The sequence below is a fragment of the Bipolaris zeicola genome (assembly GCF_000523435.1).
Source record: "Bipolaris zeicola 26-R-13 unplaced genomic scaffold scaffold_297, whole genome shotgun sequence".
NCBI lineage: Eukaryota > Fungi > Ascomycota > Dothideomycetes > Pleosporales > Pleosporaceae > Bipolaris > Bipolaris zeicola.
Genome location: NW_006912346.1, coordinates 1 through 25,911, shown reverse-complemented (window position 1 = coordinate 25,911; position 25,911 = coordinate 1). Strand labels below are relative to the sequence as shown.

Below are 25,911 nucleotides of genomic sequence, written 5' to 3'. Positions count from 1 at the left end.
CAAGAAGAGCAAGCTGGAGATCTGATTCAAGATAAGTTGATAGATAATTGCGTTGTTGAGACATGACGCGTTATAGTGTTGAAGTTATCGCGCTGGTGGGGCGCGAGCGATTCGCTTGGGTGAGCGATTCGCTTGTGAACCACGTTATGTACTATCAAGAGTTCTTTAAGATGCTTAAAAACTGTTTTATAAGCATTTATTAAGGATTAAGGGTAAAAGCGAAAGTAAGAAAGACGCGCTTGTCTCCTTTTGAGAGTAAAATACTCCCAAATTTGGACTAGTATATTCTAAGCTGACTGTAGAAAGTCCTTAATAGACCTGGTTGTGATCCCAGCATGTTCCCGTCGTATGTGCCAACCCGCACCATTAACAGTGCAGTTAATGACATATGGAAAATATGCCCTCTTTGCTATCCTGCATAGAGTTTGAAATAACAGAAATAAGACCGAAGAAGCACGAACAAGCTAGGAAGAGTGCGTATCATTGGTTTGATATGAGATTAAACTCCAGGTTTTAAGCACTTGCCACTTGACAGTGAGATCCGGATCGTCCGGAAAAGCGCCATCTATCTACACGGCACGAAAATGTATTAGTGAAGGTACGATTCATTTCATCAGTGCCGCCTGCCGTTTCCAAACATTTACAATAGCGGTATAAGAACTCGTATTGATCTGAACGGATTTGAACTCACGATGTGCTTCAATCTGTCTACTGAATCATCTATACAACGATATCTCACATCCTGTCGAAACGCAGCGGCCGCTTGGCAATAGCAGAGAAGATGGTGGCACTTCGCACCAGCCTTCACGCCACTGTTGCAGCTCTCATACTGGTGTCCTCGCACGCAATCAGCACTGTACTGGAAGACCGTGGGACGAATAGCGACGGTGATTTTCGTCCGCGTGCCGATGTCCCAACGCTCAATTGGACGTTGAAGAGCAGCTCAAAAAGCTTGGAATTCCGGTCAATGGGTTCCAAATCCATCTCAAAACTACCCGTGAGCCCAGTCTCGGCTCTAGCCCAGATAACCAGGTTGTTAAGCGCAACGCCCGCGTTGGAATATCCCCGCTAGAAGCAATTCAATTCCAGGCTTTCTATGGAATCGATGCACAGGTTGGTGGAAAAACTTCTCGGATGTTGGTTGACACTGGCGCAGTGCTGACTTATGGGCTACCGTCGGAAAACGTCACTTGTGTCGATCGCAATCTGAAGTAGGTGCCTCAGTCACAATGCAACTCCACCGAGTTCACACCATCTACATATTCTGGTGGGCAGATTCCGGATCGGCACTTTAACATCACGTATGGCAACGGTGATATCTATTAGGGGTCTGCTGGCTATAAACTAGTCTCTATCGGGGGTTTGACTGTAAAAACAAACAAACAGTAGTTAAAGTTAATATTGCCTATTGAGAGGTCGTACCTGCGGGCAATTAGAACGGAATTCTTGGCCTTAGATTCCCCAATCTCCCTAATGTCTATCCAAGATTAGATCCAAGCAAGGACAGCATCTCCTATCCTAATCCTCACAACCCAATTTCATACAACCCAATTCCATACAACCCATGAATGCTTGGCGCTTTTGAGGCCGGTGTCATCGACAAGCCGGTTTTTCACACTTCTCCTTGAGCCCCAGAGAATACAAACCACCGTGTCGCAATTACTTCTGGGATTTTGTGCCAGACGGCATGAAAAATCGGTGACCAATTCATCCCGTGGCAAGAACGATCCAGTTCCGACAATGGCCCGCGGGCCTATACTGTATATTCCGGCAATTCTTACTCGTATCTTCCACAATCAATCATGGATGCATGGCTGAAGACATTCAATCCGCCTAGTATCACTAACAGTCAAGGTTCCTACGGACCATGCAATGCCACGTTTAGCTCTGTAGCTATTTGGATCGGCGGAAAGGATATCCCATTCGCGAATTCATCTTTGCTGCTATAGCTGCTATACGGAGCAGTTGACGGCATACTAGGATATTGTTGGACAGGAATTCAACCGCGGGGTTATTTTCTAGGATGAACATTCCTGTCAAGTGTAGCGGCGACACTCGATATGACTCCAGGCTCTGAGGGAATGGTGTTCAGCAGTTTAGCCAAGGTAATATTATTCTAAGCGAATTCGGCTCATAGCCTAACACTGCTATTTTGTTACTTTCTTCTTTGTCTATTGTGTTCAAGATGGATCGTTTCAGCGCTAAGATCTTATACAATATTCACCCTTAGTAAGGAGACTCTTAAGTCAAGTCACTTATAATTCTGCATATGTTGTGTATTGCAGACCAGTGCAAGTATATCAGTGAAGTCGAAATCAAGATATTGGCCAGTAATTCCTCTAATCCGAGGTGTGCATGGCAGATTCCCAAGGGCTGTTCTTGGCTGGGTACACATACCATTAGAGTATCACGACACTAGCACAGGCACAGGCAAAGTAGCGAATCACTCTATACACTAACAGCGTAGTGGCATAAACGGTCAAGCCAACCGGTTTTTAGCGTCATGGCAAATTCGCCTATTTGGTAAAGTCGTCCATCGTTAGGGTCGGGGCGGAGCAATCATTGCGCCGTCCCGACCGTTGCACTTTCCTTATCATTACAGCATCAAGTGGGATATCAACATGGAGCGTTGTGGTAAAGATATGTGACTATTCGGGTTGCCGATAAAGTACTCCAGTCAGACTTCAACACTATGTGACGGAAGGTCTCACCGCTGCGGCGTAGATAGGAAGCAGCCCTCGTTTTCGACGCCGAGTCCGGCTTTTGCTCCGGCATGGATTTGGCGGCTGTTGAACACGCGCTCTGACTTCAAGCGAACATTCCACTTTGAGAGAAGCAAATGCGTCAGCCATTTCCGCTTTTGTCAGGAGGTTGAAAAAGAAACCGTGAGCGAGTCTGTAAAGATGGTCCGAGATCCGGGCCGAAATATTCATCCGCCGTCTGCATACGGGCGATACTTCTATTTGGAGCCTTGACTATTATATTTTCGGTGTTGTCCCGATGTTCCATAACTTGTGCCTCACGGTGTGTCATCTGTTGTAAGATGGATGCACATCCGGAATTGTTTCCATTTGGCAAGCTTCACGAGGAAGATGGATATTGTGGGTTGACCATATTTGGCAACATTAGAGATTCAGCGTTGAGGCAGTAGGGTTCCCGGGTATCAATAGACATGGTGGACTCTGATTGCGTTCGTGGTTTGACTTTCACACTACGGTTATCCGGATTTCAGCCAAACTAGCTGTTCAAACTTCGGTAGCGTCATAACAAAGTCTTTGACATTTCAAATTGTCAAATCTATCATGATGACTTTGTTCCAGCTTCCGGCATATCCACTGGAATTCATTACATATGGAGTTGCCTTTGCAAGTAACTCCTGTGGTGGACTCACTATCTAGGTCTCGCTCATACCCTCCGCCTCTTCCTCATCAGACGCGGCGGCGTGTGAACTGTCCACCAAATGTCATCCAGCCCGTCGTCGTCATGGCCCGGCTCCTCAACCACCTCCCCTTGCCTCTCTTCTTCCGTCGTCGTGACATGCTCTTCAGCCACCGTCGCGCCCCGAACGAACCTCGTCATTTGGCCCAGCGGCATCATCTGCTCCGCGACGACGCACCAAAGCTCGTCCACCAGCACCTCTGCGGCCGCTTTGAAAACGGGCTTGAACCAGCTTCTTTCCCCACCACCAACCTTGGTTTCTTCTTCCTCTTCGTCGTCGTCGTCCTCCTCGACAATCCCCTGCTCCGTCTCCGCGGCCGCGACCAGCAGGAACGGGACGTCGCCGAATCGCCAACGCGACTTCCCCTCGTGCGCCTCCTTTACTTTCGCCGGCGACGTCCGCAGCACCGAGGCCATGGCGGCGGGTGATGCGCAGAGGAAGACGGGCAGATCAAGACCCATCGGGAGGTCGCCAGACTCGCGCATGGCACGATAACTGGCGCGCGCCTTGTCAACCCAATCTCGTCCCGTCCCCGCCTCTCCCTTTCCTTCCTCGCCCTTGTCGTCCACCTCGACCCAGCGGATCTCGAACAAGCGTCGCGCCTCGGCGATCTCCTCGGCCGGCTGCCCTTCCTCCTGCAACGCCTTCTGGATCGGGATCTCCGCCATCTCCCGTGCATGTGTGTGGAATTTAGCCACGTCCGACTCCGACATGGTGGCGACAGCACTGGAAGTATAGAAGGCGACGAAGCCCCAGGCCCCGCCGCCCGCCCGTTTGCGCCAAGTCTTGAGCCAGTCGGGGGGAGGTGGCGGAGGCCGTCGCTGCTGCTGCTGCTGCTTCTGCACAGAAGACGATGATGGCGCGGCGGCGACAGAAGAAGAAGACTCTTTCTCGAGCTTCATGCGGCGTAGCTGCTCCTGCCACACGACGCGGGCCATCTCCATAACGCCGTCCTCGCCGAGCGCTTCGCGGAAGCCGGCCTGCATCTTGGCACGCTCCTCGTCAGACAGCGCGGCGTTGTCCGCGGGCGTGGCGTGGACATACCGCTGGAAGTTCCAGCCGGGCGGCCAGTAGGTGCTGGCGGCGTCAGTATAGGAGGTGAACAAGCTGGACGGTTTCGACATGGCTCTGGGTCCGAGGCGGGGTGGATGAGGTAAGTAGTAAGTTGGGAGGGTGCACCGCTTAGGCGAGATTGATCGAGTGCAGAGACCAGGGGTGTAGACGGGCTTTTAGTACCAGGTACCTAAAGTCTCCGGGCATGTGGCTCATTTAGGAAGGTAATTTCGTGATGCGCCACTTTGCAGCGCTTAGTATGCACAGTGTAAGCGGGTACCTTTTTTTTCTGCAGGGGAAGACGTGCATCAAACCTACTTACCGCGAGTGCAGGCAGTCTAGGCCTTGATAGTGTTAGGGCTAACGTCTGTCATCAAACGTCGAGATGTCACCGAGATACCCCGCCGAGAGCAAAATGTCACACGCGAAGGAGTAAAAGCAAAAAAGAGAAGAGGTTTTTGAGTGAGAGAGATTGTTGTATGATTAACTTGCAATTGACAGCGTTGCTAATTGTACTGGCCTGCATTGAAGGCGGGGACTTAGCCACGGCCAATTGCATGTAGTCCTGTAGTTATTGCATGAGAGCACCCAAGCAAGACAGAGCCGTCAAACGCCCCAGTCCACGATTGAAAGTACTAAAGAGTATGTACAGGCACTACCGACTTCCAGTCTTCTTATTTTGAAGGCGATCCCAGTCCTATCTGTGCTCTCAGCCTAGGCGAATTCACCCCAGGCCATCCAACGGGCACGCCACCTGGCGCGTTGCCTGCAGCAGACGCCCGTGTCTGGACCGGGCCTCGGGGTCGCAATGGAGCCAGCGACGAGGCGCGCGTGCCGTCGTTGTCGCTACTGGGCGCCAGGGTCGAGCGGGCGGCGAAAGCGCCACTGGCTATGGTGCCCCCGTTCACGCAGTACGCGACGTCGAGCAGGAGGTTGGAGCAGTCGTCCTTCAAAGCCTGCACGCGGAAAAGGGTCATGGGTTAGCTCTCTTGAACACTATTGGGGACAGTAAAATGAAAATCGGCGTACCGGGTTCCATGTTTGCAACTGCGCGAAGGTGATGCCGAATTGGTCCTGGACTTTTCCACAGTAGTCTCCCGATTGGATAACATACCATCTGGGATGACAAGTTAGAATTCAGCCCTAGGTATGCGAGCAATGCACTGATGCGGCCTTGCAAAATGCAAACTTACTCGTAGCACTCGCTGATGGTGCCGGGAGGTGTAGACGTCGGGGCCGGGACGGGTTGGGACGTGTCGGTCGTGTTCCAGTCGCTGGTCGGCTGCACGCAGTAGTTGAAGCCCGAGAGAAGGTTACCGCACGCATCGTCGATCTGTATCATCGTCCGGCTTAGTAAACAACTTTGCTCCTCAAGATCCAACTGTAAAAGATGTACTACTCACTTGTGGGTTCATGCCAAGGAACCAGTTCAAAGGAACAGTCTGGTTCAGCGCTACAATCTCGCAATAGTCTCCCTAAACACATTGAGCCTCGCACGTCAGGATTGGATAGGGTAAATCAGGTGTCACTTACCGGCTGCACAACATAGTACTTTCCGCACTTGGTCGTGGTGCCCTCTGCCACGGGGCTCGGCCTCGCCGCCGTAGCGGTGGCGTAGATGGCCGTCTTCGTAGCCGTCGCGCCGGGCACGGTGGTAAACGAGGCCTCTCCGCCGGGGGGCCCAACGCAGAGGTTCTGGTCGACGAGGAGGTTGGTGCAGTGCGGGTTAATTGCTGTTGCGTGTCACGGTATCTTGTCAGTACTATAAACCAAGGTTGCCAGGATTGCAGAGCCATTAGACAGGTGCGCATGGAGACCGGGGAAAGACGTACTCGGGTTCCAAGCGGTAAGTTGATGGAACGGGACGGAGAACTGCTTCGCAATACCGACGCAGGTGTCGCCGCTCTTGACGACGTAGTCATCGCAAGCTGCAGGCAGGCAGAGTTTCTGTTGGCAGTTCTGCGTTAGAAACGACCCCGAACACGGGAAATTCATGCGTCAGGCATGGTTGAGAAAGAATGACGCACCTGTCCAAGCTGCAGATTCGTGCAGTCCAGGCGGAGGCTGTTCATCACGATCAGCCCTCCGGTGGACACATGGTTGGCCTTGGAGATGGCGACGCAGTTGTCGCCGCTGACAACCTCGTGAGTGCGGCCCCCGACGCACGCGGCCGTGGCATAGCCCGAAGGCGCGTAGTTGCCCAGGCTCGTCACGTTGGTCTTGAGCGTGGGCGTGGCCGTTGGGTAGCTGAGTCCGCAGCGGCCCTGGATCTCGGCCCAGGCCCGCGCCATCTCGGCGTCATAGTTGGAGTAGGCGGTCGACTGCTGGTGACGGAAGAGGTTCACGATGCACTCGGAACACAGCTGCTCCGTGGTGTAGCCTCCGAGCAGCTCAGTCGGGTCGCTAGCGTCCCCCAGAGTCTTCTCAAGGAACTCTGCGAGCCAAGGTCAGCTTTGAGCATAGTGTACCGGCACCAAGGAGCTTGGGTATGCTGTAACAAACCTGTGCAGTATTCGCCAGAGGCAGAGTCCTTAAGACACATCTGGGCTTGGACGGATGAAACAGCGTCTACCCAGTACGTGGAAGGATACCCCGCCCTTGGCTGAGGGTCATTGGCGCAAGCCTTTTCCACGTTGGTGCGGTAAGTCTCAAAGGCAGGCGGGCACTCCTTCCGACACAGAATGTCCATCATGGTCTCGTTCTGGACTGTGTAGAACTGACTGCCGCCCAACAGGGTCAGCAGTTCCTGAGGGCATTCCGGGATTGGAGATGACAGTGCTGTATTGCACTGCGCCGACACACCGTCAAAGAGGGTGTCTGTTTGATTGATGAAGAAGAAGAACTGAAAGTCATTTCGTTAGCAAGTCTGCACTCGGTATGATGGCAGTAGGACTATCGAACTCACGCTTGGGTCGGCTCCCAGCGTCTGGGGCAGAAGCATGCCGAGCACACCCAAGAACCAGAGAATCTCCATTGTAAATCGCAATGGCCCTTCTGCTGTAGGTTGCCTGAGGTTTCCAAATATCGAGCAGCCTTCACAGAGATATTTCACTGACCTAGGCTTAAAAGTCTAGGGGTGATTAGCCAGGTCGAACCAGACAGCCGAGTGTGCGATGGAACCAAAGGTGCAGATATGGCCGGATCCTTTCGCTGCTCTCCGTCGATTGTTCAGCGCACATGGCCAAGGCCTAGTTATTAGATCTCGCCACTATGCAATCCTCCCGGTGCTTAGAATAGAAGCGGTAGTTCACGCGGGAGATTGCGATATACCAGCAAAGCTAATTAATCACGTCCATAAAAGTTTTCCATCACCACCATCATGCAGGGGCCGACATTAGCGTAACACTAACTGTATTTCAGGCCCTCTACTCTCTTGATCTACTTCCCTCTCTCTTGTGTTTTTAATCTTATGTTAAAAGATATGAGTCAAGTACAAAGAAGAAGACAAGAACAGGAGCGAGAGAGAGAGAGAGACCAAAAACGATGGATAAACAATGAGAGAAGGAGAAGAAGAACAATAAAGACAAGAGATAGAGAGGTGTATGTTCTCTCCTGCTCTCTTTTTTCCTTATTAACGTAAAATGGTATGATTTTCGTTGAAGCCTACGCTAAGCAGGGGGGGAGGGGGGCCTAATTCTAGGGGTGAAGAATAACTTTTATGGGGGTGGTTAATAACCTTGGGCCGATATGCTCCGCTACACCCCCACTTGGCGTAGTGTTGAACGGACTTATACCTTGATTGGTACACCTGCCAATATACAATGATGTATAGGGGCACCTAAGCGAGGTAAGAAGATAAGTCTCGGCCGTCATACACGGCAGAAATAGTAAGATGAGGCAATGTATATCAGCCGATGAAGACATAGTCGCTCGGCCTGCTGATCCAGTCGGAATATAATGAAAGTCGACCATGTCCCTTGAGCGAACCGTAGGACTTTGGACTTAAAATCTATATTTCGTTGCTTGGTTCAGTCGACAACAAGCAACATGGCAGGACCAAGCAGACTGCTGTATCACTGCCTCTGCATCCTGCTGGTAGTGGCCGGCTTGGTTTACTTGGTCGAGGGACAGCAAGACTATTCATGTTCTCCAGAGAGGCCTTGCAAGCTGGGGTGCTGCGGTAAGAACAATGTAAGTCGTCTGCCTGCTCTTATCACTTACCACGCGGGAGCCTTACTAAACACTTGTACAGGTATGCGGCATGGGCCCTTCCTACTGCGCCCCTGCGAACTGCACGTCCGGCTGTGACGCAAAGAGCGAATGCGACCCGGGATGGGGCTCCCAATGGAGCACCCGGGAGAAGTGCCCGCTCAATGTGTGCTGTTCTGAGTTTGGGTTCTGTGGGACGACCGAGGACTTCTGCGGCGACAAGAAGGTCAAGAAGCCGAGCTGTAAGGGCGGCACCAGCGCCGCCAGCAAAGTGATTGGGTACTACGAAGGCTGGTCAACCAGCAAGGGCTGCAAAGGACGTAAGTGACCTTGGTGATTCTAACTAGAATCGTACTCCAAGAAGAAGCAGAAGATGGTTTGGCTTCGTACAATACTGACCTCTTGGTTTACTGCAGTTAACCCGGAGGACCTGTTGTCCGGGGCATATACCCATCTGAACTACGCTTTTGCCTTTATTGATCCTACCACATACAAGATCGCCAATATGCAGGACTCCGATGAGAGATACATGCCACGTCTCACGGGCTTGAAGGACTACAACCCCGGGCTAGAAGTTTGGGTAAGAATCCGTAGCCAAAGCGCATACCCGATGGACCCTGGTGGCTAACAGCTGCTTTCGACAGATTGCTATTGGAGGATGGAGCATGAACGATCCTGATCAGCCCACAGCGCGGACTTTCTCCGAGCTGGCGGCATCGAAGTCGCACCAGGACGCTTTCTTTGAGTCCCTTTTGTCCTTCATGGACAAGTACGGATTCGACGGAGTCGACATCGACTGGGAATACCCGTGAGTTATGAGCCAAGCTTTGGTCGTGTTGCGTCGTGTTTCAGTGTTGATGCTAATTCGTATACGCCTTGCTAGTGTGGCTGAAGAGCGTTCAGGAAAGCCGGAAGACTTTGACAACTATGTGACTTTCCTCAAGAACCTCCGCGGCGTGCTAGGAAACCGGGGTCTCACCATCACGCTGCCGGCCTCGTTTTGGTACCTGCAGCACTTCGACATCAAGAATATGGAGCCTATCTTGGACTGGTTCAACATCATGAGCTACGACCTGCACGGGACGTGGGACGGGACGAACCCGTACTTGGGGCCGTACATCAACTCGCACACCAACCTGACCGAGGTGGACCTGGCCATGGACCTCCTGTGGCGCAACGACATCGACCCCAAGAAGGTGGTCATGGGCATGGGCTTCTACGGGCGCAGCTTCACCCTGTCGGACCCGTCGTGCAAGACGCCCGGCTGCGGCTTCTCGGCGGGCGGCAACCCAGGCAAGTGCTCGGCGTCGGCGGGCAGCCTGATGTTCTCGGAGATCAAGGAGATTGTGGATGCGGGGGCGGACGTGGTGCACGACAAGGAGGCCGGGGTGAAGATGGTGACATGGGACACGAACCAGTGGGTCTCGTACGACGACGAGGAGACGCTGCAGGCCAAGATGGACTTTGCCAACGAGCTGTGCCTGGGGGGCGTCATGGTGTGGGCCGCGTCGACGGACGACAATCAGGGCACGGCGATCCGGGCGCTAGCCAAGGCGGCAGGCAAGACGGATCTGTCCGTGTCGGCACTGGCGGCGACGGCCAAGAACGACCCGAGCCAGTGCGTGTGGGGCGAATGCGGGGCCAACTGCCCCTCGGGCCTGGTCCCGGTCTCCGAGTCGTCGGGCAACAAGAACCCGCTCGGCATCGAGCTCGGCTGCACCGAGGGCAAGCGCAACTTCTGCTGCCCGTCCAAGGACCCGCCCACGTGCAAATGGAAGGGCAGCCCCAAGTTCTGCGGCATGCTCCCCAGCAACCAGTGCAGCGACGACGAGATCGAGGTCTCGGCCAGCACCGACGGCTGCTGGACTGGCCACAAGTCGCTCTGCTGCACCAAGAAGGCCTCGACCGACGTGCTCGATGCCTGCAAGTGGTTCGGCGCCGCCCCCATCTGCACCCTCAAGTCCTTTGTCCCCTCGCTGTTCGGTCCGCTCGGAGGCGCCTTCTCCTTCCAGTCGTACGGCTGCGGCGACGACAGCAGCAGGCCCAAGGAACTCACAAAGGCAAAGCAGGGCCAAGGAGGCCAGCAAAGCTGCTCCTACAACGGAGGGTTCAAGAGTTTGTGCTGCAAAGACCCAGTCCCATGGACGGGTTGCAAATGGTAAGTTTTCCCAAAATCAAACCACCGTCACCACATACTGACTCAACATGTCCGTGCTAGGCGGGCTGGAAGCACCACATGGGTGCAGTGGGAAAAACTGCTCGTCGGGCCCATTGGAAACCTCTTCTTTGACTTCTCGACGGAATGCAAGACGGGCTGCGAGCCCGGGGAGACGACCGTAGCCACGGATGGCTGGGGCTGCCGGTCGGGCACCTACTCCTACTTCTGCTGTTCTGATCCAAACAAGCCAGCCGTGCCCGAAGTGCCTGATGTTAAGCTCTGCTACGGACCCAGCCACCTCGAGCAGCTCGAGAGCGGCCCAGAGGAAGAAAGCAACCTTCCCAACGTTTTCGAGGAGGAGCACAGATTCGACGGAGAATGCGGGACCGCAGATACCACGCGCCTCCTCCGAGGGAGAGACCAGGGCGTCGATTCTTCAAACTCATCCATAGCATTCCTGGCGAGGAGGGCAACGGGCGAAGAGCTGGCCTACATGGAGACATCCGAGCTCCTCGGCACCCGTGATCTGGCCAAACGTGGCGCTCGGGAACGAGTCGCCATGGCGCTGTGCGGTCCTCAGGGCCAGAAGTCGAGCATCTGGGTGCAGTCGCACCCGGGCGCGTCGAGCATCATCCGGACGACAGGCAAGGCGTGGACGGTGGCGCAGCAGGGCCTTTGTGCGGCTGTGGGCTTGACGGGTCTGAGCACGCTGGCGCCCTCGACGGACTGGGTGACGGAGCACGTGCTGGAGAAGCAGGAGTTCCGCAACGCGCTCGAGTACATGGCGGCCGGCAAGACGCCTGCGGGCACCGCGCTCCGGGCTGGCACCGTGCCGTTCGCCCAGGTCTTCGGCGCCAACGGCATCTTCCAGCAGAACTGGCCGAGCGCCACCTACACGAGCCTGCAGTTCACGCACAATTGGGTCGGCAACATCAACGACTTCTTCACCGGCCTGCTGGGCCGCACCGCCGATGCGGGCCTGTCGAACCGCTTCATCGAGAATCTGCAGGTCTGCGACCGCGACTTCAACGTGTACAAGGAGTACATGGTCGCGGGGCTGGACTTTGTGTCGCGGTCCAACTGGAACGGCTACAACGCCCAGGACCGCGTCGGCATCCTGCTCGACATCGTCGACATGCACAACTACCGGGGCGAGAACCTTGTCGTGGCTGCCTTCTCGTCGACCTACACCAACATTGCCACCCTGTTCGGCGACCTCACCCGCTACGCCGCGACCCAAGGCATCACCTACGACTTCCAGGACGCCTGGGAACAGATCATGCCCGACTACCTCGCCTGGCAGGTGGACAAGATCCGCGACACGTTCGGGACGTACGTTAGCGAGGAGCTCCTCTACTGGGCCAGTCCTGTGGCCGCACTTACACACTCCCCCACCGTTATCACGGCCATGACCAACACACTTACCGACCTCCAGACTAATGCCAACACATATCTGTCACTTCAGATTGCGGCCATGACGCCCTAGTGTCACGCAAAAGTCGGTAGTCGAAATGAGGTAGTCAAAATGAAGCTGACCAACATTTGATTGCTGTCCATCATCTCCAGTCCCGTGAAGCTGACCTGGCGTTGTGAATTACTGTCTGCTGTCGAGTGGAGGCTTTAGCTTTCATTCAGTTGCGTAGTTAGTACCACAAAGGGATGACAACAAGAATTTGCTTGAGGCAGCCAGAGTAATGCTGCTGAGCACAGTAGCCGGATCATGAGCCAAGTTTGATGGGCTTCGCTCAAGACGCTAGTCGGCCAGGGGTAAGCTACAGCGATATACATAGAACATTGATATGTACCTGCATGGTTAGCACAACAGAAGCATGAGAGGCTTGGCTGACTTGGCAAGTTGCTTTTGCTTTGGGCTACGACGTTGCTTTTTTTTCATGGCTATAATCCTGATGAGATGGGTCGCGATATGAAGGAGGACTAGGTCGTGTGCTTTTGCCACCTCCTACACGCAGGTGTGTAACGACCTTGAACAACCCAACCTTTCGTGCATGGCTTAGTGATAGATGTTCGTTGCAAAACATGCGATGTGATTAGTCAATTTTCGATCAAACTTGGAATGCTGCCTGCACATGCAACAGTCTCAAATTTGGCACAGAACAAGCAAATAAGCATTCTTACGGTGACAGTACCAGACGGCTCCCACACAATTTTGTGTAGTCTGGTTGCGTATCTTTACGCAATATATCGTCATATAATCAGGTTTCTGTCGTAGCTGAGTTCAGCCGCACGGCGCGCTCACGCCTACGAACAAAAACATTGGATTTTCCTTCCATATCCACCAATCACTACGATGGCTGGCTGTGGTCCTCGCTCTCGTCACATTTCTCTACCAGGATGAAAGTATCGGTCTCTCAGCTACTGGCTGCAGGTATCGATTGTTCAGCTTGCGCCTTAACATTAGCTCGATCTCAGCGGACATTGCGAGGTCGATCAATGCGCAATAAGGTCAAGTCCTCTCCGCCTTTGGTTCTAGACATCCAGCCGCATTGCGCTAATCGGTGTTGCGTGTACTGGAACGACAGATTTGGATGGACGTGTCGCGAGTGCCTCAGATCAACATAACTAACCCCGCTTGTGTGCGGCTGCCGCACTTCATAGCTGCGTATGCCTCCAGCTTATCTGTAGAAACTACCAGTCTCTGCTTAACATCGATAGTCAGTTAACAACAGAAAACATGCAAGCTAACAAATCGAGGGAGCTTCTAGAAAAGGAAGTCTCAAGCAATCAAGTTGCCCTCGATGACATGGATGATACAGATCTCCAGAAGTTGTGGGACCAAGCCGGGGTAGTACTGCCGAGCAATGACAATCGATCAAGCATCCGTTAACGTGTCCGCCTAGAAAGATTTCTTCGACAAGACAGGCATCAGCCTCAAAGACAGGAATGGCCAGGAGAAGGCCGAAAACGGGTTCCAAGCTCATGTCAGCGCCGCGGTGAACCAAATTCTTGGGGGTGGATCAGATAAAGATGCTGTCGCCGATCTAGAAGGGCACCATAATACCCGTACAAAGGAAGAATCCAAGAGCATATTGACAAAACCCAAAAAGATACTCAAGGGGTGCTTCGTGTGATCTGGAAACTCCACGCGTTCCTCGAGGCCATGGCCTCGAGTATTCCCTTTGCGGGGGCTGGCGTTACACTGGTGGTGCAATGCATTGAGCTACTCATCGAAACCACTGAGAAATACCGCCAGATATTCGACGGCGCGGCAGATATGTTTCAAGAGGTCGGGTTCTTCTCTATGAGGTTTGACATGGTTATGGAAGCTCAGAAGGCTGGTGCAGCAGTGCATCCTAAATTCGTAAGTGAACAAAACAGCCGTATCTTTCCTATACGAGGCAGTCAATTCAAGTAAATATCTGGACTGATTGCGTGATAGGTTAAATTCCTGAACGTTATCCTTAAGCACGTTGTAGACTGCGTCGCTCTGTACGTCAAAATATTCCTGGACGCGGGGAAGTCGAAAGGCTTCAACAATGTTGGCGAAGTTACAAAGATGTTTTTTGACGCAATGGGAGGAAATGACCAGGGAGTGGGAGCGCATCTGACACTGTTACGAGACCTTTTAGAAAAAGAAAGTAGACTGTCCACTGCGTTGGTACTGTCAACAGTCCTCCAAATCCACAAAAACGTCCTCACGGTTCACGAAAACGTCGACACTGTCATGCATACCATGTTGGAACCAAGCAAGATTGGAAAGCTGAAGGAGTGGCTCCACATCGACAGCGAGCCCTGGACTTCTCGCCATCGCGCATGCGCTGACCACCGTGTGCGCAATACAAGAGAGTGGCTGGTGCGGCATCGTCTTTTCAAGGCTTGGGTTCTCCCTGGAAACGAATTGCAAGTCCTTGCGCTTGAGGCTGCTTCCAGTACTGGCAAGACGTATCTTGCTATCGCTGCAATCGACCACCTCCAGAGACGTCATAGAAACGACCAAACGTCCACAGCTGTAGCTTACTATCTGTTCGACCGTACAGTCGCCCTATCAACTATCGGAAACGTCGTACGGGCAGTCTTGTTCCAGCTCTGTGTCCAGAACGTCCAATTCTTCAAGCTTGCCCAACCAATATTGGAGGTTCCGGAAGAGAACATTAAGGGCGAAGATTTGTGGGGCAAAATTGTTCAGGAGGTAATGCGGAAGATGCCGGAATTGACTTGCTATATCGTTCTTGACGGCTTAGACCTCTTGGACGAGAAGGAATATGAGAGTTTGCGCGATGTATTGCGACACTCTGGCCCGGCAAGCTCAGGAATGCGCTTCCTACTCACAGGTAACAGCATCTGGTTAAGCACCGTCACTGAGCACGCTTCCATCGCAACTTCCAGACTATCTCTCGATAAAGGGTATCTCAATTCAGAGGACATTGCACTAGTCGCGAAGGACTCTCTTTCGAGATGCGCTCTGTTCACACAAGCACTTGAGAACGACGACTACAAAGCGGACGTCAGCGAGCGACTCGTCAAGAAGGTTCTAGGCGATTACTATATGCTGTCCTGGTATATCTCAAACATGCGCCGTGCATCATCACGGTCCGAAGTTGAGCGAGTCATGAATAGAAACTATCAGTCTCACCAAGGTGTTGTTTTGCACGATCTATCCCATCTTGCGAAGCGACTACCAACGCACGATTTGCTGCAGCTGAAAGAAACCATTCATTTGCTAGCGGTCTTGCGCCATCTGGAAATGCCGATGCCGCGCTTAGCGATCGTTCAAGATTTTGTCGCACGAGATGAGGGCTCTCCCACTATGGTAGAATCGACCATCGAATCGGCTTACTCTTGCCTGCTGACGATAGATCATCACAACCATCTCGATTTTGCCGCAATCGAGATTGATAAGTACCTGCTGGTCGATCCTCGCAATTCTTTAGTCGCGCATGCCCTCTTACCAAATGGCAGCCTCGCTCAACTGCAAGCAATGCAACTGGTTTTGACTGAAACTTTCAGTTCGGATGCTCTGAATGCACATGGATTCAATAAAGAGTTCTTCGAGTCCAAGAAAAAACAGAATTTGGTACTTTCGCAATTCATTGTTGATTGGGACACCGCGATGACAAACACAGCGGTGCGCATGATTGAGAGTTTAGGAAACTTGATGAAGAATGCCAACGGTCACCGAACCGAACAGACAGCCACTTTGTCTGCATTAGCTCGTGATCTGCTGCCAAAGATCCTCTTTCAGCTTCGAACAGTCAAGCTGAATGACGATGTGGCAGTAAATCTAGGCATGAGCCTCGCAACACTTTTTCTCAAACACGACATGTTGAACATCTTCCTGCCTGTCGAGGCACAAAAGCAGACAAATGACACCTGGGGCGCAGACAAGGGATATTTTGAGGCAGTGTTCAAGTGTATGAAGGTTTGGCTGTTTTAACACAGGGAGTCAGCAGATGCTTTGGATTCAAATTGGCCAGATATTCGATGTGCCGATGACTTGAAAAGGGTCGTAAGTCAGATGATAGCGAGCCGATGGTTACAAAGCAAATCGTTCTGGGCAAGAGAAGACTTTCAGCATATGTTTCGTTGGTTCAGGCATATACCTGAGCTGGGACTGGAGTGTAGCGCTCGGCGGGAGGACCTCGAAGGCTACGACGCAACGAAATGCACAGACTGGTTTACGCCACCCAATTGGCTCAAAATTTTGAGATGGGTTAAGGCTGGGAACGTTCAAATCACCGACCAAGCCAGTCTCGACATTCATGCCGCCGCAACATTAGGTGCATTTGGCGACAGGACATGTGCAGCTGCTAAGTTACTCTCTCCTCACACTAAGACTGATTGGCGGGCTGCAGTGTTGATGGCTGAAGCAACGTCCTTGATGGCTTGGTGGAAACCGGATGAGCGCCAACGACTTGGTAAAGCGTACAGCTTTTGCAATAAATCTCTGAAACTCATGATTGAATACAACGCTGATCGTGAGTCAGTGATGAGGGCGATTGACGACATGCTCAGTTGGCAAGTTCATTGGTACGACGTACCCAAACAGATGCTCTTCAGAAAGTCGGCGATAACCATGGACACGCGCAAAAATGGTCATTTATTGTCTCAACACATGGTTTGCGAGACCTTGGAATTTGCTGTTCGTCTAATGGACATCGACAGTGGTTTCGAATTCTTCATGTCCTTCTACGATTTACACCGGGACCTCCTTCCCGAAACATTCGTCTACCATGCAGACAAGACGTGCAACAGCTTCATGCATATTGCATTAAGCAATACTATCGCCAACGATGCGAACGGTGTTCGGCTGTCCACCTTATGTGAGGTGTATCAGGATTCACTAGCCCTCTGCGCTGATACAGACGTACTTTCAGAGCAACAGAAAACTCTCACGAAACTCAAGCTTGGGTTCTGGCTTGGCCGGCTGAACTTCCTGCAATCAACACATTCCCAGCTCGATAAGGCAATCGATGTCTGGGAAAACATCATTCAAGACCTGCTACATAGCCCTGCTACCACAGAGATTGCGCTCATGTTGCCAATTGTGACGCATCTATGCTCTGCGTATATCCGAAAGGTTCTGGAAAGTCCGGGGCACCCGAATAGCATTGACATCGTGGCCAAGGTCATCGAGTTGGTTGAGATAGCTAAAACTTCTCAGGACCCTCTTTTTTCAAGCTCCAATTCCGAACTAGTCTCTGTCTTGCGAGGATACATATGGCGCAAGGAAACAATCACAAAGCGCACAAAGTTCTTCAAGAACATGCGACCCGTGCCTTTGCTATGATCTATCAAAGCCACGACAAGTCGTTGTCAAATACTGGATGGTTTTATTTGGCATCGATTTTGACAGTGCTTGGTCAAGATGTCGCCGCACGGGTGTGGACAAAAGTCGGCATGTACAAGTGCGGTAAACGGATGATCTCTGAGAATTATGACGTGTATGCAGAAAGGAACGCAAAACGCGTCGAAGACCCTCTTCTCGACGAAACGACTTACAGTCAGTTGAAATTGATTGAAAGAGGCGAGTATTTTGCTCGAAACGAATTGCCAGTCGATAACTACCTCCCGTCATATGCTTCGATGGCATGCGACGGACGCCATTGCGAGTCTAAATCGCTCACTGCAGGCAAGGTCTCGAGTACTCATTGCTCACTGCTGCCGGACTCAGAGTACTGGATTTGTCGTGACTGCGTGTCAACAAAGCTTTGTCTTACGTGTCGTGGTCTCCTAGTAGCAGGGGCGTTGCCACTTATGGGTTGTCAGGCTGGCCATGAGGGAGTTACTGTCAAAGGCTCATATGAGATGTCAGAGGACGATTCCGCTACTATCACGAAGCTTCAAAAAGATTGGCAACTCTAATAGAAAACCACTTGGCGGATATATTCACAGAATATTATATATAATATAGCTCTGCTCTCAAGTCTTGAACACGTATATTCCTTGTTACGAGTAACAAGAAGGATTCTCTTCTTAATAAGAGATAAGAAGGCTAGAAACCCAGGGATGTCTACGTTAGAAGGTATGAATTATCGCTAGGCTATTATAGTTGTATAATATACTGTACATGAAAAAGATACTCTAAATACTACTGAATTAACCATATTGATTGATAGCTATGTAATTATCATATAGTTAAGCAATACACTTATTAAGGTGCGTAAAATTCATGGGGTGACGAATCCGCTTGTATGACCAACACGCTTATAACCTACGTTACATGTCAATTAGTATAGAGAATTATGTATATTTCGTAGATACTCTACTTTATCAGATTCGACTCTAAAATCCTTGGTTCCGAGAAACGCTTTCCTAAGGATTCCTAAAATCCATGTAGTGAGACATACTAGGTGAGAACGACTAGTGGAAGCCAGCCCTTCGTCTTGCAGACCATTCGATAGCTCTGGTCTAGTCTCCGTGACGATTGTGCGATTGATAGTTCCCTCGCCCGGTCGCAAAAAGCGGCTGCGGTCTAAGATTGGGACGACCGACACGCAGAGGGAAGACACCAGGCTTTGTGCTTGGTCGAGCATCGCAAGATGATTAGCGATATTTGATTGTATGTCGTTATTGTGTAGGAACGAGCTCGTACAGTATAGAAGCTTCAGGACTAGCACATATGTGCAGATGTATTGGCCAAAGACGAAAGCCTTCTGTACTAATGATACATCACTCAACCTTTCGAAGCTCCCGTAAGGTAAGGGAACAACGGGCGATGAAAGCTCCCAGGATACTTCGTGCCTGAGGTCTTCGAGGCGGTTGCACAAAGCTTTGGCCCGAGCAGCGTAAGAGCACACGCGGTCCTCTTCTAATGGCGAACTTGCGTCCGGTGGCTGCCAGGTGAGGACCTGTCTTTCTAAGCACAGAACCTGCCGCAAGATCTGCTGTATAGTGGATACAGTACTCTTGCGTGCCGATGCCACTTCGGGCAACGTAAAAATCAAATCTTGGTCCTTGTGTGCTGACCATAGCGCAATCAGCAAGACATGGCCTCTTGTTGCTACGTATAGCGATTGCGAGACTTCCGAGTCAAAGTCTGTAGATGCCCGCTGTCGGATGAGTTCGAGAGCGCCTCTTAGGTGAGGGCGACCATGCTGGAGTGCAGCATTTCGATATTGTTGGGCAAAGTCCAGGCATAGGATTGCCGTGAGCGTCTCGTCCTTCAAACGTTGAAGCGGATCTGACAAGGCTGTGCCAACTGCTCGAACAGCAGCGAGCTCAGCTCCAGTGACCAAAGGCTGTACATAGTCTTGGGCATGGTGGGTGGTGGCTACTGTGAGCGCCATGACCGAAACGGCTAGAGGCAAAGCAGATGAAGGTGCCGCAGAGTTGTATAGAGGCAAGATATGGTCGAAGTATTCGTTGCCCAGCGGCCACTCATGGCGGGTTGGAAGTAAACATTGTCGGAAGAAGAACGCTGTTACCACGTCGTGCGGATTGGAGTGAACTTGCGGCGGCAGTGTAGATGGTCTTGCGCTTGATCGCTTGCTCTGGCGCGCGAAAACAGCCTTGCTTTCGTCCTTGAAGACAACACCGTTGGCGTCGCGGTATCCAGGACATATATGTCCACGGATAATGCACTTTCTGCACGCCGGTCTTGCCTTGTCGCACCCAACGCGGCGCTCTCTGCATGCTTGGCAGCCAGCGCTAGGTCCGCGGTTCACCATCGTCTCGTCTCGTTGAGGCGCTGGCTGTCGGCCACATCAGCCGGAGGGCAGTATCTGCAGGCCTTGATCGATTGTTTCTGATACTTTATGGAACGTGATCTGGAGTGTTCACATCTCGCACACCAGGACGATAGCTGCGCCGTATAGATCTGGTGGGGCACGCGCTTTCGCTTTGCTCGTTTCGGTAGATGTTGCGATTAGGGCTAGAGCACAACACCTTCGTCATCGTCCCATGCAGGCAGTGGCTTGGCTCTGTACGTATCGCAAAATCGAGCATACTTGGTTAGCTCAGGCCTCCAGGTCGTTGGAAATGTGCTGCCTCTCAGCGAGCATAAGATCGGCCATGGACATTTCATTGGCTTGAAATCACAGCACTGGCATAGTGGGCCTCGATACCCGGAGGCTTAGCAAGCAGACTATACTATACCATCTGGGCGAGACGGGCACTGCGCAGCGGTCTTGGCACCACTGTTGTATACCATTCCGCCATGACAAATGATGGAATCCGCGTCGAGGACTTTGGTAAGCTGAATCACCTCTCCATAAGGATCTCTTGGCTATGCACCTGCGTGCGTAATGTTAGAACCAGCATGCTGCTATGGGAAGTAACCGCGACCTTGGAACCCTTTTGTCAGCTACTAGGTAGCCAAGGCACGGAACAACGAGATCGTAAGGTACAGCTCAAGTGTCGACATTGGTAAGACGAGCATCTATGATCGTGGCTGAGATTTCATTTAGCCATGTACTCGAATGATTCTGCCTGGTCGCAGTAGGAGCATAGTATATAAGCTCAACTCATGCTCTGTTATAGTAGCTACCAAACCCTCATCATCTTCCACTACCAATTTCATAAATTTCTCACATCGAAAGAGTCTCCATCTTGTTCACTGCATTCTATTGCGACATGAAACAGTCTCTGCTATCAACAACAGCACTCATGTGCACGAGTCTTGCCGCAGCCACGGAGTATTGTCCTCCAGCAGGCATCCCACTCCTACCACTCGCCGACCTTTCCATCGCCCCCCGGTTCGATCCTGAGCCACTGAAGGCTGCACTGGACCGACTGAACAGTGAAGCGATTCTCTTCAACACGTCTTCTACCTCTTACTCGGTCTCGATAACCACGACTGAAGATACGGTTTTTGAGTACCACTGGACTGCACCAAACGTCAACACCACAGTTGGCGTCAGCGAGGTCAATGGCGACACAATCCACCGCATCTTCTCAGTGACGAAATTGTTTATTGTCCTTTCTGCGTTGCTCCAGGAAGGATTGGACATGGATGATCTTGTTTCCAAGTACTTACCGCAGCTTGAAGGCTCGAAGAACTTCGAGAACACGACCTTGCGAATGCTAGCCAGTCATCTGTCTGGCGCTCCGCGCGATGGTAAGGCTATATCTGGAGGACAATGATCCAAGAAGACCACAGCTGACTCTTCGCACTTAGGCTACGCCTTCGACACCTCTCTTCGGGGGCCTCCTGATTTTCTAGAGGGAAAATTCGGCTTGCCGGTAAACATTACTGTCCCGGAAGGCTTCCCTACTTGCAATTCCGTAGAACTTGGCCTATGCGCTACTCGAGCGGGTAAGCATTCCTTGAGAGCATGCTACTGTTTACGCTCCATACTGAACTCGATCCTAGAATTTCTCGAAGGAGCACTCGTCAGTAACTATTTGTGGCCTGTCGGTCGTACTCCCGCATACTCAAACTATGCCTTCATCATTCTTGGCTACGCTATCGAGTCCTTCACAGGTAAATCGCTTCGAGACGTTATCGCAGACAGCATCGCGGGCCCCTTAGGTTTGAGCTCGGCGACTGGCCTGGACAGTCAGGATGCATCGCTGATGGTCATACCTGGAGAGGTCAATCACCTCGGTACTCAGGACATAGGCGAAATGAAAGGGTGAGTCAACTCAGATCCTGGCAGTCTAGTCACACTTTATTGTTTTCTACTCCTGATTAGGCTCGAGCATCCGCACTAATTCGGCTATGCCCACAGGACTGCCGGCATGTTCTCAACGCCCAACGACCTCGCCCGCTTTGTTCGCGGCCTCCTCAACAACGAGCTACTCTCGAGCACCGACATGGCCAAATGGCTGAAGCCCGCCTCCTTCACCTCCTCTTCTAAAGGCGTAGCCGTCGGCATGCCCTGGACCGTCTTACGTCCCACAAGCCTTGGCCTTGACTCAGGAGAAAGACCCGTCGATATATACACCATGCCCGGCGGATCGGGATACTATAACGCCTACGTAGCCATCATCCCGGAGTACCAGCTCGGCTACACCGTCAATGTGGCTGGTGTCGGCGACGATCCGGCGCTGCGAGCCCTGCTCGACCATCTTGTGCGCTACTCTGTCCCGCATTTTGACACCGTGAGACGAGATCAGGCCAGGGAAAACTATGCGGGTCGCTATGGTAGTGGCGAATCGGCGATCGAACTGGTGGTCGATGATGGTCCGGGTCTCAAGGTGCAGAGTTGGACTACTGGTGGCAAAGCTGTTTCGGATGCGTGGGTCGAGTTCTTTGGTTCTGATGCCCTAGATGCGGTTGATGCAGACGTTAGAATCTATCCCATCGGCGCGGATAACCGTTGGCGGGTGGCCTTCCGGGGCATTTCCGATATGAACGGTACGGGTATCTTTGAGGATGCTTGCTATACTTGGTTCAGTTATGGGGCATGGCTACATGGTGGTCTATTGGTAGATGAGATTGTGATTACTCTTGGTGAAGATGGGGTGGCTACGGAGGTCAGTGTGCCTGGCCTTCGGCAGAATCTGGCCAGGTCTTGAATGGAAATGGTGTCGCTGAAGGGCAACAGATGCTAGACTCATCTATATACAGCAACAATTGGATACTTTCGCACTACCAAGTTAGCATATTCCTATATCTATTAAGAGTAATGAACTGTATAGAAGTGTTGCCAGATTGTATGATTTAACCTAGCTATCCTCTTCCCACCTAAACTACATATCTATACGCCCTATCCATTGTCCGCTATCGTCATCAGGTACTAACTGCTCCAAGATTAGCCTAAGCACCGGTCGAACTTTATTCTGAGCTTGTAAACAACTTACAGTTTCCTAGAACAGCAGTAGTAGGTATTGCCATTTGGGAATTCGCATGATTCACCAGGTGGGCACGTCGTAGTTTCACAATTCTGACGTCCCTGCAATAAGGCTCGAGCTTCGACTTGACCAAGGTCCTGTACGGGATGAGGGGCAGCAGCGACGATAGCAACCATGAGGACAGAGAGGATGAAGGACTTCATTTTACCGAGCTTGTTGATGAATTGATCAATTTACTTTGTTATAGTGACCTCGGAAAAACTATTGGTGAGGAGGTAGATGATAAAAAAGGTGGTGAACATCTGACAGCCTTTATACTGAGGCATTGGCTCGGATGCATGATTTACTCATACGCCCAGTGAGAAAGAAAGTTTACTCATACGCAATCAATGATCGAAATCGTTATAAGAAACCGCACATCATCTCTGGGCCGGTCGCAGCGGCCAGGGTAGAGAGAGAGCTAGGAAGCTGGCGGAAAAGCATCTCAGCAGCTGATTCGTGGATTGAAAGGTTTATTTAGCGTTACGATATTATCTGGGCTCTGCCGTATTAAGTGACATCTAACACAGTTGTCATAACTATTCGCTAAGAGCTTATTAAGTTTAGCAGACAGCGATAGCGACAGTTTGAGCATCTCAGCTTACTATACGGACGTCGCTGTTGAAAGTATTGGCCAAGGTTAGTACGACTAAAAGAATATAATAGACTCAACGCTCTTTAGATAGCTTCTTAATAGAATCTAGCACATAAACTAAAGATACTAGAATTAGAGAATTAGCGTTGAAAGATGAGATTAGAGAATTTATTAATTTACTACTAAAGATCACCTTGTTAGACATAGTGGATATATTAATATTGAAGTACTGCGCAGAGAGATCAGGAAGAAAAGACTCATCAAAGCCGATCATGATAAAGATGTGTTGAAGGAATGATTTTCGGTAAGGGGCAGAGTTTTCCCAGCCATACGTTTATGAAAGCAAGGGTAATAGCGGTGATTACATGGTAGCCGATGAAATCACCGAGTTCCGACTAGAAAAACTCGGGAATTAAAGATATATTCAGGCCAAATGGAAACAGTCTATTGTGTAATAGCTGATCATCGTTGTATGTGTACCAGCTTCCGATATTTGCTGCACGATTCCGTTTCCAAAAAGAATTGCATTGTGCTCCCATCTTCAGCTAACTTCCTAAGCGAGTGGGCAATCTTGCCACGACATCACGACAACTATCATTGAGAATCAAGAATTATGATATTTACTGATTGTGTTTTGACCCTATGATTTCTCTGCTCCAGCCCGGGCGCTAGTTGCGTCTCACTGCGTCGCAAAGTTCAGTTATCGGCTCCTCAGCACATGCTTGCGCAAGGTGGGATTACGGTAATAAGCGCAAGACTAAGCTCTTGTAAAATACGCCGATTCCTTCCAATTGTATACCCATATATGACTAGGTACTGTTGCTGTTGCGACATTGGGGTGGAGTAGTGATTTTGATGGGCTTGACAAAAGCCAGCGGCCAAGTGGCGGAGAACAGTACTCTGTACGACACATATAACTAGTGCGTTTTCGTCTTGTATCATACAATAGTCTCCTTAATAGAAACTCAAAATAGTACAACTCGTTCCCCCATCCGTTAGTCCAGCAACAGAGGTGTTTAATTGGATGTTTCAGCAAGTGACTGGCTATATCTCTAACTTATGATGTAGCAAAGTGCGAGCACAACAGCACTTCTGCTGCGACATTTAGAATGGATACATTTTACTTGCTCTACTTGAACTTCTTGCGGCCCTCTTCTCCCCATGGTCTAAGAACATGTTCCCTTCCAGTCAGGGAAATGGAGTGATAAAAGCTTGGATGTCATCGAGATCTTTCGGTGGGTTTTCAAAGATCGTACCTAGTAGAAATCTCGAACAATGAACTGTATGCTTTAAGGAATGAGGTGTTCCATAGCCCTTGCTCATCCAAAACTAGGATTTTCGCAGTGTAAGTTGGCAATGAATGACATGTTCTCTCTTCGTCAACCAAGCTCCGAGTAACCTCTCATACTCTGGCTTAACGATGCCAGAACCATTTTGGTGCAAGTAGTGACGCCATAGACCTTGGCTTAAGAACGCTTCAACGGTAGAGAGATTTTCGCTTTCTTCAAAAGCCTCTTTTGAAAGCCAGGCGTTTACCAGAGGATCCCATTTGCAACCCTGGGCCTTTGCAATTTCAGGCATCGTATTCATCGGTGCACAGTCGAATGCATGTGATGTCTGGCCTTTGGGAACATTCCAATGCTCGACCAATAGAATGGCACCAAGCACGAGAGAGGTAGAGACCCCAATATCGGCAATAATGAATATTGTTGGCAGTTTGGTATGTATTGTACTGTACCAGCGCGGCTTCTTGGGGTAATGAAACTGCATCGGGTCTAGTTTTTCATCCTCAGAACCCACAGCTTAAGCAATCAGGCTGTCAGATTCTTCATTTATCGGAGCCAGAGTCGAGCATCGAGTAACGTTACTAAAAACCCATTTTAGTAACAGTGAGAGTACGACTAAAGACCTGGAATGAAAGAAAAAGGCGCATCATACACACAAGTATGTCGGGAATCTTGAGGTAATCACATCGACGCAGAGCCGACTATCGTAATAGAAAATAAATCCTAGAGCGGCATGTTATTGTGATAACGTGCGCTTTTTATCAATATCTCCGGTTCCCTACTGGATATCGATAGGTCATATTTACCGATTCAACTAATTCGGATAATATGAAACGGATAACGTGGTTCACAAGCGAATCGGTTGCCCAAGCGAATCGGTCGCGCCCCACCAGCGCGTCAACGTCAAGGCGATATCACGCGCTTTTATCACAATTAATAAACTATCGCAGTATACTATATTATTCCTTAGAACTTCCACTATCACTAGTACTATCTATTC

The 25,911-nt window shown here is 51.0% G+C and overlaps 8 protein-coding genes across 8 annotated transcripts; 5 read left to right on the top strand and 3 right to left on the bottom strand.

Moving 5' to 3' along the window:
- Window positions 1-781: 781 nt before the first annotated feature.
- On the top strand, window positions 782-1,215 carry COCCADRAFT_30495 (uncharacterized protein; the record flags this gene model as incomplete). Its single annotated transcript, XM_007719311.1, has 2 exons — window positions 782-997; window positions 1,033-1,215. The coding sequence occupies 2 exons, from the start codon at window positions 782-784 to the stop codon at window positions 1,213-1,215; spliced, it is 399 nt and encodes a 132-aa protein (XP_007717501.1).
- A 2,190-nt stretch (window positions 1,216-3,405) lies between these two features.
- COCCADRAFT_109789 (uncharacterized protein) lies at window positions 3,406-4,563 on the bottom strand (the record flags this gene model as incomplete). Its single annotated transcript, XM_007719310.1, has 1 exon — window positions 3,406-4,563. One exon carries the CDS (start codon window positions 4,561-4,563, stop codon window positions 3,406-3,408), a length of 1,158 nt encoding a protein of 385 aa, XP_007717500.1.
- A 603-nt stretch (window positions 4,564-5,166) lies between these two features.
- Window positions 5,167-7,466, bottom strand: COCCADRAFT_30493 (carbohydrate-binding module family 50 protein; the record flags this gene model as incomplete). The annotated part of the gene is made up of 9 exons (XM_007719309.1): window positions 5,167-5,448; window positions 5,522-5,609; window positions 5,686-5,825; window positions 5,896-5,967; window positions 6,026-6,225; window positions 6,325-6,439; window positions 6,520-6,926; window positions 6,995-7,334; window positions 7,398-7,466. The coding sequence occupies 9 exons, from the start codon at window positions 7,464-7,466 to the stop codon at window positions 5,167-5,169; spliced, it is 1,713 nt and encodes a 570-aa protein (XP_007717499.1).
- Window positions 7,467-8,479: 1,013 nt separating this feature from the next.
- COCCADRAFT_109780 (glycoside hydrolase family 18 protein) lies at window positions 8,480-12,285 on the top strand (the record flags this gene model as incomplete). The annotated part of the gene is made up of 7 exons (XM_007719308.1): window positions 8,480-8,623; window positions 8,685-8,961; window positions 9,058-9,221; window positions 9,286-9,449; window positions 9,525-10,799; window positions 10,860-11,907; window positions 11,956-12,285. 7 exons carry the CDS (start codon window positions 8,480-8,482, stop codon window positions 12,283-12,285), a joined length of 3,402 nt encoding a protein of 1,133 aa, XP_007717498.1.
- A 1,206-nt stretch (window positions 12,286-13,491) lies between these two features.
- COCCADRAFT_9383 (uncharacterized protein) lies at window positions 13,492-16,191 on the top strand (the record flags this gene model as incomplete). Its single annotated transcript, XM_007719307.1, has 4 exons — window positions 13,492-13,605; window positions 13,658-13,820; window positions 13,865-14,118; window positions 14,197-16,191. 4 exons carry the CDS (start codon window positions 13,492-13,494, stop codon window positions 16,189-16,191), a joined length of 2,526 nt encoding a protein of 841 aa, XP_007717497.1.
- Window positions 16,192-16,332: 141 nt separating this feature from the next.
- On the top strand, window positions 16,333-17,544 carry COCCADRAFT_9382 (uncharacterized protein; the record flags this gene model as incomplete). The annotated part of the gene is made up of 1 exon (XM_007719306.1): window positions 16,333-17,544. One exon carries the CDS (start codon window positions 16,333-16,335, stop codon window positions 17,542-17,544), a length of 1,212 nt encoding a protein of 403 aa, XP_007717496.1.
- A 1,997-nt stretch (window positions 17,545-19,541) lies between these two features.
- On the top strand, window positions 19,542-22,715 carry COCCADRAFT_41240 (uncharacterized protein; the record flags this gene model as incomplete). Its single annotated transcript, XM_007719305.1, has 5 exons — window positions 19,542-19,560; window positions 20,857-21,312; window positions 21,373-21,510; window positions 21,568-21,829; window positions 21,926-22,715. 5 exons carry the CDS (start codon window positions 19,542-19,544, stop codon window positions 22,713-22,715), a joined length of 1,665 nt encoding a protein of 554 aa, XP_007717495.1.
- A 1,667-nt stretch (window positions 22,716-24,382) lies between these two features.
- Window positions 24,383-24,571, bottom strand: COCCADRAFT_109791 (uncharacterized protein; the record flags this gene model as incomplete). Its single annotated transcript, XM_007719304.1, has 1 exon — window positions 24,383-24,571. A coding segment is annotated over one exon (189 nt), but the record flags the coding sequence as incomplete, so codon positions are not given.
- Between the last annotated feature and the right edge of the window lie 1,340 nt (window positions 24,572-25,911).